The sequence below is a fragment of the Scyliorhinus torazame genome, chromosome 5, assembly GCF_047496885.1.
Source record: "Scyliorhinus torazame isolate Kashiwa2021f chromosome 5, sScyTor2.1, whole genome shotgun sequence".
Lineage (NCBI taxonomy): Eukaryota > Metazoa > Chordata > Chondrichthyes > Carcharhiniformes > Scyliorhinidae > Scyliorhinus > Scyliorhinus torazame.
The window spans coordinates 171998356-172013590 of record NC_092711.1 but is presented as its reverse complement, the minus strand read 5'-3'; the positions used below and the strand labels follow the sequence as shown (position 1 = coordinate 172013590).

The 15235-nt window shown below is 46.4% G+C and overlaps 1 protein-coding gene across 3 annotated transcripts; it reads left to right on the top strand.

Annotated features, from left to right (window-relative positions):
* Nucleotides 1-595: 595 nt before the first annotated feature.
* On the top strand, nucleotides 596-13755 carry LOC140420696 (uncharacterized). Of its 3 annotated transcripts, none has more exons than XR_011946516.1 (2): nucleotides 596-1066; nucleotides 2128-3677. XR_011946516.1 is itself a non-coding variant. In XM_072504694.1 (2 exons), the coding sequence occupies exon 2, from the start codon at nucleotides 12758-12760 to the stop codon at nucleotides 13427-13429; it is 672 nt and encodes a 223-aa protein (XP_072360795.1). In that variant the 5' UTR covers nucleotides 617-1066; nucleotides 12655-12757; the 3' UTR covers nucleotides 13430-13755. The 3 variants fall into 3 exon arrangements, 2 of the variants coding, with proteins under 2 accessions (XP_072360795.1, XP_072360794.1); XM_072504694.1 differs by lacking the exon at nucleotides 2128-3677 and adding an exon at nucleotides 12655-13755 and having other exon boundaries at nucleotides 617-1066; XM_072504693.1 differs by lacking the exons at nucleotides 596-1066; nucleotides 2128-3677 and adding exons at nucleotides 9468-9543; nucleotides 12655-13755.
* The last annotated feature ends 1480 nt before the right edge of the window (nucleotides 13756-15235 follow it).

Sequence of the window (15235 nt, the reverse complement as noted above, 5' to 3'; positions counted from 1 at the left end):
GAATCGCCTCACTCCGGCATCTGTTTGGGTACACAGAGGGAGAATTCAGAATGTCCAATTCACCTAACAGCACACTTTTCGGGACTTGTGGGATGAAACCGGAGCATCCGAAGGAAAGCCACGCAGCCACAGGGAGAACGTGCAGACTCTGCACAGTGACCAATTAAGTGACTCTGTCACATCTTGACATTTTGTCTGTAAATTCTCCCCCTCTAATATCCTGTAAAAGGAGTTTACCAAAACCATCTCTATCATTGCAAGATAGAAATTCAGAACAGATTATTCTAGTAACTATGGAACACTGCAAAGGATGTCAATGTCTTTAAGAGAGAGAGAGACCTGGGCCAACCTTTCCGGAGTCTGCACCCTCCCTGGATTCACTTCCTTTCCCTTCAGTTGTGCAAGTCACCAATGTCCTCCCAGACTAAGAGAAAAGGAAAGGGGGAGAAAAGATGTTGCACAGAGGAGGAAGTTTTAGGCTGAAACCTGGTTGTTTGTTCCCTTCCCCCATCTGGACCAATAGGACGGAGGGGTGGGCCTGGAGGACTAAATCAGGCGGCTGGTCCTCCAGCCAATCAGAGTGAATGAGGGGCGAGACGTTTCGTCATTGTTTATTCCCAGCCGCCATCCTCCGTTCGCTGAATAAAGATGGCGATCGTTAACCTGGGCCTGGTACCGGGTGGGAGAAGCCCCGCAGCTGCGAACCAGGAAGTTGCCAATTATTAAATTGCTTTTGCGGAACTGTTTCCAAAGTCTCCCACCCACCTCGCCGCTGTCCTTCGATATGTCCGGGACGAACAGGCCCAATGTGCATGATCCAAACAATTCGACAACAGCGCTTGCACACTCGTGTCCCAGCCCAGAAGCAGTGATGCGCATGTCCAAGGGAGAGATGAAGCTGCGCATGTGCAGGTATTAGCCCACCCCTGATCTTTCTGCTGAGGTCTTGACCAGTGGGAAAAGTTGGAGGTCCAGAAGGACTCTGGTCCTCCAGCCAATCAGCGTGGACGTTGTGCGAATGCGAATGTGTCACAGAAACTGAAACATCCTCCTGTCTCCAACATCTGTGAGTAAAACACTTTCTTTTCTCCCCCTTTCCATTTATTTTCTCATTCTGACCTTTAATTGGTGACTTGCAGCAACTGAAGGGAAAGGAAGTGAATCCAGGGAGGGTGCAGACTCTGCAAAGCTTGGCCCAGGTCTCTCTCTCTCTTAAAGAATTTGACATCCTTTGCTCCCTCAGCTTGACACGTTTATTTGTTGGGCTAAAAGGATGATCTCTTTGCTAATGTTCAATGATTTCCCCAGGAGATAGAATAGAACAGAACCATTGAATACCATTGAATTCCTACAGTGCAGAAGGAGGTCATTTGGCCCATCGAGTGTGCACGGACCCAATGAAGAGCACCCTACCTAAACCTACCCCCCCCCCCCCCCCCGCCCTATCTCCCTAAACCCAGAACCTACCGAGGGGACAGTAAATCAATATTGGACGGAGATATGTCCAGTGTTATATTGTACAAATTAGATATTTATGGTTGTGTAATAAAATATATTTATTATTTTGTCTTGTAATATAGTACTGTAGCTGTGTTATATATTTCCAGTTATAGAGTAATTGAAGAAGTCCATTGCACACCTCGATTCGATGCCAACTCTGTCAAGCAATTCTGTCAGTCTCGAGTGGGCCCCATTCTGCAACCTTGTATCGACCATCCAATTTAATTGGGAAATTATTGATCGTCTTTGCTTGACTACCCTTATAGGCAACAACTTCAGAGTCGTGATCAATGACAATCCCCTGTATCTCAAGCAGCTGAAACAATTCTATACATTAATCATTTTAGTCCAGTAATATAGACATATATCTGTCTGGCTAGCCTGCGCAAAGATTTTCGGGTCTCTGTGTCCAGGATAGGAAGCAGGGATCTGTCAATCAGCCTGAATCAGCACCCTCAAGAGAACTGGAAGGGTGAATATTAGATACAGGAGAGTGAGAATGGAGGGAGTGTGTGTGGGATGGTGATTTGTGAGAGAGGAAAGAATCTTCAGCAGAAACTAGAATTGTCTGTTCTAAATTTCTATCCTGTACTGACAGTGAATTAATTTTGAAAACTCCTTTTACAGGATATTAGACGAGAATTTCCAAACACAAATATCACCTCCTGACAGTGTCACTCAATTAATCGGGAACGGAATATTTGAACCTAGAAGGAAGAATATTTGTCAGTTCTGCCTGTCTCAAAAGATTTGTGTGTTTGGAAAAGCACTGAGTCACAGGAACCCAAGTGAGAGTGTTCGAGTGCACTGACTGTGGAAAGAGCTTTAACCAGTTACACAGTGTGAAAAATCACCGCACCATTCACAGTTGAGAGAGACCGTACCCATGTTTTGTTTGAGACTTCAACTGATTGTCTAACCTGGTGAGGCATCAGGGCACCCGAACATGGAGAAACAGTGGAAATGTGGGGATTGCGGGAAGGGATTCAGATCCCCATCTGTGCTGGAAATTCATCAACACAGTCACACTGGTGAGAGGCCGTTCGCCTGCTCCAGATGTGGGAAGGGATTTAAATCCCTTTCTAACCTGGAAATGCATCAACGTGTTCACACTGGGGAGAGGCCGTTCACCTGCTCCACATGTGGGAAAGGATTCAGTACATCTTCCAATCTGCAGACACATCAGCGAGTTCACACTGGGGAGAGGCCATTCATCTGCTCTCAGTGTGGGCAAAGATTCAGTGTTTCATTCACCCTCCGGAAACACCAGCGAGTTCACACGGGGGAGAGGCCATTCGCCTGTTCAGAGTGTGGGAAGGGATTCACTCAGTCATCCAGCCTGCTGAGACACCATCGACTTCACACTGGAGACCGTTCATATGTTCTCAGTGTGGTAAAGGATTCACTGATTCATCTAACCTGCTCACACACCAACAATTTCACACTGGGGAAAGGCTCTGAGTGTGGGAAGAGTTTCACTCTGGTATCTGACCTGCGGACACATCAGCGAATCCACACTGGGGAGAAGCCTTTTAGCTGCTTTGAATGTGGGAAGCAATTCCTTGATTCATCCCACTTGCTGAGGCACCAGCGTGTTCACACTGGGGAAGAGACCATTCACCTGCTCTGAATGTGGGAAGGGCTTCACTCAGTTATCCCACCTGCTGTCACACCAGCGAGTTCACAAGTGATGACAGGGGTTGAATTCTGCTGTTCATCACATCTAGGACTGCAACTTGTTCATTCTGATAGTTGGCGACAAGTCAGAAATGTTGGCTCCATGATTTATTTAACATCCCCTTGAGAGAGCAGATGGGTTCTCTGCTTGACAACGCATTCATAAGACGGCACCTCTGACAGTGCAGCACTCCCTCGGTGATGGCACTCAGACAATTGGTTTTGATTTTTCTCCTCGGGTCCCCGGACTGGGATTTGAACCCACAACCTCTGACACCGAGGTCAGAGAGCGACCCACTGAGCCACGGCTGACACTATAGACATACAGAGTTAGGAAGGGAAGGTTACTCTTTAAAACCCCCACCCTTTGCCTCCAGTGCCTAAATCTCATAATAAACACCCCAGCATAAATAATATGTATTTGACTGACAAATGTGATGTGTTCTAAGATTGTTATATTGTACAACTGTTTTTAATTTTGATTAAAATGGAGGAATTAAGGGGGAGTCACGTGACCTTCTCTGAATTTTGCTGCTATCAAACCTGAAGTGGCCTGATTGGTTCATGATTAAAGGGAACCTCAGGTTATTTGACTGGGACGACTGTGTCGATAAGCGGAAAGGCTGCTCTGCTGAAAGTGGTTCAACTTTTGGTTTCCAATGTCCCAGGAAGGTGTTGAGAATATTAGAATTTGAAAATGGTGGGCAGCACGGTGGCGCAGTGGTTAGCCCTGCTGCCTCACGGCGCTGAGGTACCAGGTTCGATCCCGGCTCTGTGTCACTGTCTGTGTGGAGTTTGCACATTCTCCCCGTGTTTGCGTGGGTTTCACCCCCACAGCCCAAAGATGTGCAGGGTAGGTGGATTGAACACGCGACATTGCCCCTTAATTTGAAAAAATTAATTGGGTACTCTAAATTTATGTTTAAAAAAAAGAATTTGAAAATGGCTTTACTTTAATTGTATATTTAATTTCAAGATTGAAGTTTGGAGTCTAAATGATATCTAATCAGCAGGTCTACATGGATATAAGGCCCACCTATAAGAACTAGGATCAGGAGTAGGCCATCTGGCCCCTCGAACCAGCTCTGCTATTCAATGAGATTATGCCTGATCTTTTTGTGGACTCAGCTCCACTTAAACTAATCCTCTCAACTCTGGAATCAACCTAGCGAATCTCCTCTGCACACCCTCCAATGCCAGTCCATCCTTTCTCAAGTAAGGAGACCAAAACTGTACACAGTACTCCAGGTGTGGCCTCACCAGCACCCTCTTCAGCTGCAACATAACCTCTCTGCTTTTAAACTCCATCCCTCTATAAAGGCCAAAATTCCATTTGTGTTCTGAATTAATTGCTGCAGCTAGAAACCAATGTTTTGCGATTCATGCACGAGGACACCCAGGCCTCTCTGCCCAGCAGCATGCTGCAATATTTTACCATTTAATAATAGTCCATTTTGCTGTTATTCCTACAAACTGGATGACCTCACATTTATCAACATTGTACTCCACGTGCCAGATCCTTGCCCACTCACTTAAACTATCTATATCCCTCTGCAGACTTTCAGTGTCCTCTGCACACTTGGCTCCAGCAAGTGTCATCTGCAAACTTTAGCACACTACACTTGATCCCGAACTCCAAATCATCTATGGGCAGCACGGTAGCATAGTGGTTAGCACAATTGCTTCACAGGGTCCCAGGTTCGATTCCCGGCTTGGGTCACTGTGCCGAGCCTGCACATTCTCCCTGTGTGTGTGTGGGTTTACTCCAGGTGCACTGGTTTCCTCCCACAGTCCAAAGTTGTGCAGGTTAGGTGGCTTGGCCATGCTAAATTGCCCTTATTGTCCAATATTGCCGTTAGTGTTGGGTGGGGTTATTGGATAATGGGGATAGGGTGGAGATGTGGGCCTGGGTAAGGTGCTCTTTCTAAGAGCTGGTGCAGACTCAATGGGGTGAATGGCCTCCTTCTCTACTGTACATTCTATGATAAATTGTGAACAATTGCAGACCCAACATTGATCCCTGAGAGACACCACTACCCACTGATCGCCAACCAGAAAAACACCCATTTATCCCCACTCTCTGCATTCTGTCAATTAACCACTCCTCTATCCATGCTAATACATTACCTGTAACGCAATGCATTTTTATTTTATGCAGCAGCCTTTTGTGCGGCACCTTAAGATTAGGCTACTGAGTTGGATGATCAGCCATGATCGTGATAAATGGCGGAGAAGGCTTGAAGGACCAAAAGTCGTCCTCCTGCTCCTATCTTATTTATATCCATGTACCTTGTTGAATGCCTTCTGGAAATCCACACCCACTGGTCCCTTGTTGTCCACCACACTCATAATGTCCTCAAAGAATTCCACTAAATTAGTCAAACATGACCTGCCTTTCATGAACCTACGCTGCGTCTGCCCAATGGGACAATTTCTATCCAGATGCCTCGCTATTTCTTTCTTAATGACATATTCAAGCATTTTCCCCACTGCAGAAGTTAAACTAACCAGCCGATAGTTACCCGTCTTTTATCTACCTCCTTTTTTAAACAGTGGCATCACATTTGCTGTTTTCCAATCTGCCGAAACCGCCCCAGTGACCAGCGTATTTTGGTAAATTACCATGAGCTCATTTGCTATTTCCCCGCCACCTCTTTTAGTACCCTGGGATGCATTCCATCAGGGCCAGGAGACTTGTCTACCTTTAGCCCCATTAGCTTACCCAATACGACCTCTTCAGTGATAATGATCGATTCCAAGTCCTCACCTGCCATCGCCTCCTTGCCATCAATCATTGGTGTGTCATTTGTTTTTTCCACTGTGGAAACTGACACAAAATACATGTTCAATGCCTCAGCCATGTCCTCATTTCCCATTGTTATATCCCCCTTCTCATCCTCTAAAAGACCAATGCTTACCCTAGCTACTCTTTTTTGTTTTCTATATTTGTAGAAACGTTGCTGTCTGTTTTTATATTCTGAGCTGATTTACTCTCCTAATCTATCTTACTTTTCTTTATAGCTTTTTTCGTGGATTTCTGTTGACCATTAAAGATTTCCCAATCCGCTAGTTTCCCACTAATTTTTACCACTTTGTATGCCTTTTCTTTCAATTTGATACCCTCCTTTATTTCCTTAAATATCCATGGCTGATTTTCCTTTTTCCTACAGCCCTTCCGTTTCACTGGTATATATTTTTTCTGAGCACTGTGAAAAATCTCTTAGAAAGTCCTCCACTGTTCCTCAAATGTCCCACCACAAAGTCTTTGCTCCCAATCTACCTTAGCCAACTCCTCCCTCATCCCATTGTAGTTTCCTTTGTTTCAGCATAAAACACTGGTTTTTGACTTTACCTTCTCATACCCCATCTGTATTTTAAATTCAACCATACTATGATCGCTCCTTCCGAGAGGATCGCTAACTATGAGATCATTAATCAATCCTGTCTCATTACACAGGACCAGATCTAGGATACCTTGCTCTCTCATAGATTCCATTACATACTGTTCAAGAAAACTATCGCGGATACATTCGGTGAACTCCTCCTCAAGGCTGCCCCGGCCGACTGGTTTGACCAATCGACATGTAGATTAAAATCCCCCATGATAATTGTCGTCCCATTTTTACATGCATTGGTTATTTCTTTGTTTATTGCCCATCCCACTGGGATGTTATTATTTGGTGGCCTATAGACTACGCCTATCAGTGAACGTTTCTCCTTACTATTCGCCTTACTCCTTACTATGGGCGGCATGGTGGCACAGTGGTTAGCACTATTGCTTCACAGCACCAGCGTCCCAGGTTTAATTCCCGCTTGGGAATTGTGCGGAGTCTGCACGTTCTCTCTGTGGTCTGCATATGTTTCCTCCGGATGCTCCTGTTTCCTCCCACAAGTTCCAAAAGACGTGCTGTTGGGTGAATTGGACATTCTGAATTCTCCCTCTGTGTACCCGAACAGGCGCCAGTGTGCGGCGACTAGGGAATTTTCACAGTAACTTTGTTGCGGTGTTAATGTAAGCCTACTTGTGACAATAATAAAGATTATTTTCTAATTTCTATCCAAATGGATTCAACCTTTTTCTCTATATCATCTCTCACTGCCACCCTGATGCCAGCCTTACATATCAGAGCTACACCTTACCTTTGTGTCTGTCCTTCCGAATAGTCTGATACACCTGGATATTTAACTCCCAGTCATGAGCATTTTGCAACCGTGTCTCTGTAATGGCCACTAAATCAGATTCATTTGCGATGATCTGTGCCGTCAACACATTTGTCTTGTTTTGAATGCTTGTTATACCTTATTTTTGAGGCACCTCCCATTAATAACATCTGAGTTCTTCCCTTTATCTTTTGTCATACCGTTCGATGTAGTTGAACCCACCTTCCCATGTGCTAACCTGCTGCTTTGCTTTCCATTAACCATTTACTTCCCGTTTCCCCTACCCGCCCCACTAGCTAGTTTAAAGTCCTTGTGACCTCCCTATTTATCTTTTCCACGTGGACACTGGTCCCAGACCGGTTCTGGTGGAGACCGTCCCAATGGTACAGACCTCCTGTCCCAATACTGATGCCAGTGCCCCATGAAATGAAACCGCTCTTTCCCGAACCACTCCTTCAGTGTTTACTTCCCTAATTTTCTAATCCCTATGCCAATTTGCACATGGCTCAGATAGTGATCCAGGGATTATGACCCTTGAGGACTTGTTTTAATTTAGTTCCTAGTGCCTGATATTCCCCCAACAGGTCCTCTTTCCCAGTCTTGCCTATGTTGTTTGTCCCAACGTGGACCACAACAACTGGATCCACCCCCTCCTTCTCCAATATCCTTTCAAGCTGGTTATTGATGTCCCTCACCCTAGCACCGGTCAGGCAACATACCATGTGGGGCTCTCAATCCTGCTTTCAAAGGATGCTTTCTATCCCGTAATTATAGAATTCCCTACAACTACCACTTGTCTTTATGCTGCCCCTACTTGAATGGTATGTGCTTTGTAACTCCATAATTAATCTATTCTGTCACTCCCTTTACTTGGCCCTTTATTATATCACTATGGTATGTGTGGTTTGAAGAATTATTGAATTAAACTCGACCAAGTACTTTGTATGCTTAAATAACTAGACAGGCGGCATGGTGGTACAGTGGTTAGCACTGCTGCCTCACGGCGCTGAAGACCCGGGACCAATTCTGACCCCGTGTCATTGCCTGTGTGGAGTTTGCACATTCTCCCCATGTCTGCGTGGGTTTCATCCCCACAACCCAAAGATGTGAAGGTTAGGTGGATTGGCCATGCTAAATTGCCCCTTAATTGGACAAAAATAATCGGGTACTCTAAATTTAAAAAAACAACTAACCAGTGAACCCTTGATTTCTGCTTAATACACAGGGGTGAGTGTGTCTGAGAAGTATCCAATTGAAAAAACATTTCCATAATTTTCATTGCTACAGCGAGATATATTGTTTTGACAGTGACAGCTAGGTTGTGGAATTAATTGGATAGATCTTCCATAGACCTGGCACAGACATGATAGCCAAGTAACTTCCATCTATGCTGCCTCATTCTATAATACAGTGAATTATTTTTATTTTTATTTTGTCACAGGGTGTGGGAATCTCTGGCCAGGCCAGTTTTTTAAATTGTCAATCCCTAATTGCCCTTGAGAAGATGCTGTCAAGCTACCTTCTTGAACCACTGCAGTGTATGTGGTGAAGGTACAAGCTCAGACTGTTAGGATGGGAGTGCCAGGATTTTGACCCAGCGACAGGGAAGGAACTTGGTGTGTGGCTTGGAGTTAAATTGCAAGTCCAATGTGTTTCCCGCCCTTGTCCTTCTACCTGAGGAAGGAGCAGTGCTCCAAAAGCTAGTGATTTGAAACAAACGTGTTTAGCCTGGTGTTGTGAGACTTCTTACTGTGCTCACCCCAGTCCAACACCGGCATCTCCACATCTTGTCCTTCCAGGTAGTGGAGGTGGTGACTTTGGGAGGTGCTTTGAAAAAATATTCAGTTTCAAGGAATAAGGAGAGGAACCAGTTATTCTGATATTGAATGCAGCGAGACTCATTACTTTACGGTGAAGGGGAGCCGAGGGAAACCTTTAAAAGCTCAATGTTCTCTCTTAGGAGAGCAGCCATTTAAACCACATTGGTAAATAGAAGATAGCAGAATTATTTCAATTAGGTAACATTTTCTACTCCCGTTTTGGGGTTTCAATGGTGCTGTTCTTACCCAGCATCCCCGGCGTATGTGAATGTGCCCTATTCAGCCCACTGGAGCCCTATGCGCAGGCGCAGTGCGAGGCTTTATCGACAGCATGCGCAGTGTCACTTTGCTCGGAACCCTGCGGATGCAGTAGATAGATTTTTCGGTAGGTGAGAGTCGGTGTGGCAGAGGGAGGAATGGAGACGGAGTCCGGGTGGGGAGGGAGCAGAGGCTTTATAAAATACTCGCTCAGGCTGCAAGACCCGGAAGAAACCTGCAGATCCCGTACTTTCTACGCCAGGGCTTTGTTCCCGGGAACAGGCCCGAGTTAGCGCACGCCATCTTGTTTCGGTGGGCAGCAATGCGCACGCGCGGATTTGCGGGTAGAGTGGGCGGGGCTTCAGGGGGCCAGCGACCCGGATGATGACAACGCTCAAAACGAAACGGCTGGAAAGAGACAGCTGGAGAACATTCCACTGCCCAGATTGGCCTTTCACTGCCTTTATTGGTTGGCCTTTGGCTTCCCGGATTGGTTGCCCAGAAGGTTCAAATTAAAGCAAAATACTGCAGATGTTGGTAATAGGACATAGAACATACAGTGCAGAAGGAGGCCATTCGGCCCATCGAGTCTGCACTGACCCACTTAAACCCTCACTTCCACCCTGTCCCCGTACCCCAATGACCCCTCCTAACCTTTTTTAGTCACTAAGGGCAACTTATCATTGCCAATCCACCTAACCTGAACGTCTTTGGACGGTCGGAGGAAACCCATGCAGATACGGGGAGAACGTGCAGACTCCGCACAGTGAACCAGCAGGGAATTGAACCTGGGACCCTGGCGCTGTGAAGCCACAGTGCTATCCACTTGTGCTACTGTGCTGCCCTAATGTGAAATAAAAACATAAAATGCTGGATAAACTCAGCAGGGCTGGCATCATCTGTGGAGAGAAACAGTTAATGTTTTGGATCTAAATAATAGCCACAGGGAATGGGGAACAAAGATTGGGGAAAGTAGATTGTGAGCGCGCAGGAGCAGTTGGAGTGAGCGGGGGAGCACTTCTGAAGAGAGGAACCTCTGAGTGAGAAGGGGAGGGGGTTTGAAGGGCTTCTGAGTGAGTGGTGAGGAAGTTTGATGAGAGGGACTTCTGACTGTGCAAAGGTAGTTAGGGTTAGGGAGGTAGGCTTCAGGGGAGTGGAGCTAGACAGAGGTTTAGTGTTTATATGTTGGGTACCAGCATGGAGTGTCTGGGAACGGCATGAGGTCCGATGGAGCTGTTTGCACACTGTTGGCAGGTAGAATAGGCAGAGTGTAAGTCAAATATTTATATCTGGAATGTTACAAGAGTATATTTTTGTTTTTGGACAACTCTTTGGCCTCCTCCACCATGTAAATGGTATCCACTTGGCACCCCTAAAACGCACATGGCTCCAGTTTCCACAATCCTTCCACAGTCCAGTCTCAAGAGATTTTTCCCATTTCCCCCTGTCAACGGTTTCGTCATTAAGACCTCCCACCATCTACCCCACCTCGCAAGGCAGTGGCAGGCATTCAAGCAGTAAAGAAGGCAAATGGTATGTTGGTCTTCATAGCGAGAGGATTCGAGTGTAGGAATAGAGATGTTTTACTGCAATTGTATACGGCATTGGTGAGCCCACACTTGGAGTATTGTGTGCAGTTTTGGTATCCTTATCTGAGGAAGGATGTTCTTGCTATGGAGGGAGAGCAGCGGAGGTTTACCAGGCCGATTCCTGGGATGGCGGGATTTTCATATGAGTAGAGAATAAGTCAGTTAGGATTATATTAATTGGAGTTTAGAAGAGTGAGAGGGGATCTCATAGAAACTTAGAAAATTCTAACAGGATTAGACAGGATAGATTCAGAATGTTCCCGATGGTGGGGGAGACCGAACTAGGGTTTATAATTTGAGGATAAGGGGTAAACCTTTTAGGACTGAGATGAGAAATTTCTTCACCCAGGCAGTGGTGAATCTGTGGAATTCGCTACTACAGAAAATAGTTGAGGCCAAAACGTTGTGAAATTTTGAGAAAAGAATGAGATAGAGCTCTTGGGGCGGAAGGGATATGGGTGGGGGGGTGGGAGGGAAGGTGGGATCAGGGTATTGAACTTGATGATCAGCCATGATGATAATGAAGGGTCGAGCAGGCTTTAAGGGCCGAATGGCTTCCTCCTGCATCTATTTTCTATGTTTCTCCATTGGAGTTTGTCACTCCAGGTGCTGGATAAATAGGTATTAGTGTGAATACGCACACAAGCAGCAGAGTTTGGTGTGACCTTATGTGGAGTTGAATCTGAGAGGCTGGCAAGGGGAACATTAGAGTAGTTAAGGTTTGAGGTGACAAAGGAATGAATGAATTTCAGCAGCTGATGGGATGAGGCAGCAGCAAATCGGGACAATGTTACTGAGGTGGAAATAGACAATGTTAGTGCTGTGTAGTCAGTAACTCAATTTGGGATGAAATTTGACAACCAGATTATGAACAGACTGGTTCAGCCTCAGAGTTGCAATGGAGAGAATAACTAGGGAGTGGGGTTTGTAACAGAAACGGAAGTTGATTGCTTTCCTCTTCCCAATGTTTAAATGGAGGGCATTTCTGCTTATCCAGTACTGAGTCAGACAATTCGGGAAGTTTTCTGACTTGGAGGGACACTTGGAGATGATAGCATTCACATAATCTCCAGGTGAAGGGTTTTGGATGTAACATGAAAGCTCTGGTCGAGTTCAAGATATATAAAATCCACTCCCTCAAGTCTTCCCCCTCCCTGGGGCAGCACGGTGGCACAATGGTTAGCATTGCTGCCTCACGGCGCTGAGGTCCCAGACTCAATTCCGGCTCTGGGTCACCGTCCATGTGGAGTTTGCACGTTCTCCCCGTGTTTGTGTGGGTTTCGCCCCCACCACCCAAAAATCTGCAGGGTAGGTGGATTGGCCACGCTAAATTGCCCCTTAATTGGAAAAAATGAATTGGGTACTCTAAATTTATATTTAAAAAAAAGTCTTCCCCCTCCCACTTCCCCCCCCCCCCTCCCCCCCCCCAGAGTCTTGTCTCGGCCCAGACCAGGTGGCAGCTTCCCTTCCCTGAGGACATTAGTGAACCAGTTGTGTTTTTATAACAATCCACCAGTTTTCGTGGTCACCTTTCCTAGTGCCGGCCCCACAAATGACCAGATTCATTCAGCTCAATTTCACAACCTGCCTTTCTGTTTTTGTGGGTTCTCTCTCACTCCCTTTTTTTCTGTTTTAAATCCATTTGACAGGGTGTTCGAAGGGGAGGATTTGCAGTCGGGAAACTTGAACTCACATCAGGATCTGACAGAGTCGCCCAATTCATCGTAAAGTCAGTATCATCAGATTTTTAACATGGAAGGAAAAAGCACCGTTAACAATGGGGAGAAACCGTACACGTGCTCTGAGTGTGGACAAGGCTACAGGCGATTTTCTGGCCTGTTGAAACACAAGCACATTCACACTGGAGAGAGACCATATAAATGTGGAGATTGTGGGAAGGTATTCAGATACCCATCTGAACTGCAAGCTCATCGGCGCAATCACACTGGGGAGAGGCAGTTCAACTGTCCCGTGTGTGGGAAGGGATTCACTCAGTCATCCACTCTGGTGACACATCAGCGAATTCACACTGGGGAGAGGCCATTTATCTGCTCTGAATGTGGAAAGCGATTCACTCATTCATACAACCTGCTGAACCACCAGAGAGTTCACAGCGGGGAGAGGCCGTTCCTCTGCTCTGACTGTGGGATGGGATTCACTCATTCATCCAACCTGCTGACACACCAGCGGGTTCACACTGGGGAGAAGCCGTTCACCTGCTCCGAGTGTGCAAAAAGATTCACTCGTTTATCCAACCTGCGGAAACACCAACGCAGTCACACTGCGGAGAAACCGTTCACCTGCTCCGAGTGTGGGGAAGGATTCACTCATTTATCCAAACTGCGGAAACACCAGCGCAGTCACACTGATAACCTGTTTAAACACTCACCTCCAGGGAGTGCTGTAGAGGTTCGGGAGAACTGATATCCCATCCACGTTTTCACACTGACAAGCGACCGTTCAGGTGCTCTCATACGGGACTGGGTTCAGGCGATCACCTCAACTCACCAGTGTGCTGATGCTGGAGAGAGGCTGTTCACCTGCTCAGTGTGGGAAGGGATTGATTGTTTGTCCAGCCTGTTAATACATCAGCGAGTTCACATGTAATTACTGTGATTGGATTCTGCAGTGGATAACATCCAGGACGCAATTGTGTTCACTGGGTCTGTTTCTGCTGATGCTAATATACTCCTGCTCAATTAGGGGTTAATATTCTGGATAAAGGATAAATAAATCAGCTTTATATTAAACATAGTGTGACATGTCTTTTTAATGTCTCCAACATAAGTTTGAAGTGCTGTCCCTCTCCTGTCTCCTCCATCTTCACCTCCAGGTGTGAGGAGCTCGTGGTGCTTCTTTGTCACTGAGACTGAGACAATCGATCAGCTGCCTCCCTCCCTCCCACTAACCCACCGGCTCAAACTGTCTCGAAACGTCATCCTTCCCTGAGCCTTGACCTCCCACCTTTCTTTAGATTTTCTCCTATCTCTCCTCTTGCCCTCTGAGCTCACCTTGTCCACGAGACAGCACGGTAGCCTTGTGGATAGCACAATTGCTTCACAGCTCCAGGGTCCCAGGTTCGATTCCGGCTTGGGTCACTGTCTGTGCGGAGTCTGCACATCCTCCCCGTGTGTGCGTGGGTTTCCTCCGGGTGCCCCGGTTTCCTCCCACAGTCCAAAGATGTGCAGGTTAGGTGGATTGGCCATGATAAATTGCCCTTAGTTTCCAAAATTGCCCTTAGTGTTGGGTGCGGTTATGGGGATAGGGTGGCGGTGTTGACCGTGGGTAGGGTGCTCTTTCCAAGAGCCGGTGCAGACTCGATGGGCCGAATGGCCTCCTTCTGCACTGTAAATTCTATGATAATCTATGATAATCTATGATAATCTATGATAATCTATGAGACCCACCTCCTGCTCCCTTGACCGTATCCTCACTAAGTTACTGAGCAGACATGTTCCCCATGTGAGCTGATTGTTTTCACTGTTCCCTCACTTCCTATCTCACTCTGCAAACTGCTAACATCACCCTCTCCATGAAGAACCAGCCCTTGATCCCACCCTCTCCAACCTCCCCATCTTCAACCTCCCTTTCCTCTCCAAAATCATTAAATGTCTTGGAAATTGGAGTCCGAGAGAAAGCGTGCATCAAAAAACAACAGCAAAAGTTTCCACAAACTTATAAAAAGGAAAAGAGCAACTGGATTGAGCAAGTAAGACAGAGCATTCACTAAGTCACCCGACCTGCTGATCCACCAGCGAGTTCACACTGGGGTGAGACCATTTACCTGCTGAGTGTGGGAAGGGATTCACTACTGCAATCCAATTGATGAGACACCAGGGAGAGGCCGTTAACCTGCTCTGAGTGTGGGAAGGGATTCGCTCATTTACCCATTGTGTTGAGACACAATGACACCCAAACCAATGAGAGATCCTTTAAATGCTCTGACTGTGGGAATGGGTTTGAAAGTTCTTCGGTACTGATGGAACATCAGTGCACTCACACCAGGAAGTAGCCCTGTGGGAAGGGTTTGTGGGAAGGGATTCACTCGGTCATCCGATCTATTGAAACACCAGTGAATTTTGAGGATACGGGGTGAACCACTGAGGACTGAGATTAGGAGAAAGTTCTTCACACCAGCGAATTCACAAATGATGACAGGGGTTGGACTCTGCTGTTATTGCTGCTGTTAATCACATCCAGGACTGAACCATGTTCATTCTGACACTTGGT

Excerpts from the sequence above, each read along its gene's own strand:
- LOC140420696 (XM_072504694.1), top strand. The coding sequence starts at position 12,758 with ATGGAAGGAAAAAGCACCGTTAACAATGGGGAGAAACCGTACACGTGC.